The sequence below is a fragment of the Pteropus vampyrus genome, unplaced genomic scaffold, assembly GCF_000151845.1.
Source record: "Pteropus vampyrus isolate Shadow unplaced genomic scaffold, Pvam_2.0 Scaffold676, whole genome shotgun sequence".
Taxonomy (NCBI): Eukaryota; Metazoa; Chordata; class Mammalia; order Chiroptera; family Pteropodidae; genus Pteropus; species Pteropus vampyrus.
The window spans coordinates 39,191-40,983 of record NW_011889457.1 but is presented as its reverse complement, the minus strand read 5'-3'; the positions used below and the strand labels follow the sequence as shown (position 1 = coordinate 40,983).

Here is a 1,793-nt window from a genome sequence, read left to right as displayed (position 1 = left end):
AACGGGCCTCACCTTCCCCTCGGAAACCCACACCAGCTGGCTCTGCTGGTGCTGGACCGCTTCCTTCAGTGCGCCGTACCAGCCGTCGTTCAGTGAATTTAAGTTAATCGTAGCTGCGAATAAACGAACAACATCGTTTACGGTGAGAACTCGGCCAAAAGCCGGGACCCGCTCAAGCCCGCTTAGAGCTCGGTCGCTGTCACTGCGTTATGTGAAGGACGGTGTCCGCGGGCACAAGCCTGTGACGTTTCTACTCTGGCACATGTGCTTCCGATTGCCAGGCACCTGTTACTGCAACAGGAAGCTTTCCCGACAACGGTTACGTGAGATTTTGTACGTGAACAACACGTTTTTGCCTACGTATCGTCACCCAGACACTCTAACCCGACGGAACACTCACTTGTAAAAAGATGGTGATTGTTTTTACGAAGCTTGTGAGACCGCTCGTACAACTTCCGGGCGCTTTTCCGCGACTCTGGACATAATCTCATTCTCATCATCTTCACACCTTGCTTAGAATCAGGGTTGAGAAATACAACAATCGGGTACCACTGGGCGTAATTCAGGCGATCGACTGCGTTTGGCGTCACGTCTAATAGAGCATGTTTGTCCTGGGGACGCAAAAAAAAATTAACAAGGATGTCAGACAGTTAATTAAGAATCGTCCTCTTCGGAAAAAGTCATAGACTAAGCCGCAGTGCAATAGAAACGGACCTTTAACAGGGCTCCAAAATGTCTCAGGAGCACGCGTCAGAAAATCTGTAATCACGAGTTAATGCAATGCAATTCCTAGCCCAACTTAAAACCAGAAAACGTTCCGACCAGCTCACTCTTAAGATACCGTACTACCCGCAAGCTGACTACATCGTCCGTCCTCAGTGAGTGGTAACAGGCACCGCGATGTCACGTGCCTGATGCGACCCTGCAGTGTACGAACGTACCCATCCCATAAACGCCCAAGTGCAACCCGAACTGTCCCCTTGCAATGCAAACTCCGTACACGTGTCTGGACGCTGTGCGCTTCTCTGTGGCAATCAAAGGTCATCTTGTGATGTGTGTCAACACTGTTCCTTTCAAAGAGATTAGCGTGACGCCTTCTGGTGAGGGCTTTTCTTACGGTATACCAGTCGCCATTTTAGAAAAACCACCTCCTACGCTCAAGTTAACCAAACCCTATCCCGCTCAAAAACAACGTTCACAGCTTATAACGAAGTAGATCGATATTTAATAACTTACTTGATCGATTATCTGCTTTATCGTATGAAGACGAATAATGCCAGAGCTACGTTGGTCGGTTCCAGCATCTCGCGGTTCACTTTCTATTCACGAAGTCAGGACAAAACAAAACGTCACGTTGGTGAGATCAACGTCTCCGGCTGCGGGCACCACGGATGTGCGGGGCTCCGCCGTGCTTGGTCACGCGCGGGGACAACCTGTGCACCACGGGCCCCGCCCACTAGAGGCCAGCAGCCCCCCCCTCCCGCTCACTCCCCTGTGACAAAAACACACACGGCCAAGTGTCCTCTGTGGGCAGAATCGCTGCTGGCGGAGAACCACGGGGTTAGAGCGATGCCACCCAGCGAGGCGCTGGCCTCAGGCGCACAGTGCACTGGGCGACCCCACCCCATCGTCACGCAAGAGCTGGGTACGGTACGTTCAGAAAATCAGAGCTAATACTCCGTAACAAACAACATACCAAAAACCGTAAAGAGAATTAGGAAACAAACCTTGTGTAAAAGTCGTTTAAGACTGTCACTTGGTCAAGAGAAATGGTCAAATACAGCAATTCTCTC

At 50.8% G+C, this 1,793-nt stretch overlaps 1 protein-coding gene across 1 annotated transcript in view; it reads right to left on the bottom strand.

Annotated features, from left to right (window-relative positions):
- TJP1 (tight junction protein 1) overlaps positions 1-1,793 on the bottom strand; it is a 51,406-nt gene that overhangs the window by 17,515 nt on the left and 32,098 nt on the right. Inside the window, exons 14-16 of the mRNA XM_023526025.1 lie at positions 1,237-1,324; positions 401-611; positions 13-113 (exon numbers count right to left, since the gene is read on the bottom strand). Of these exons, the coding sequence (XP_023381793.1) occupies positions 13-113; positions 401-611; positions 1,237-1,324 (400 nt within the window). The remainder of the gene's footprint in view (positions 1-12; positions 114-400; positions 612-1,236; positions 1,325-1,793) is intronic.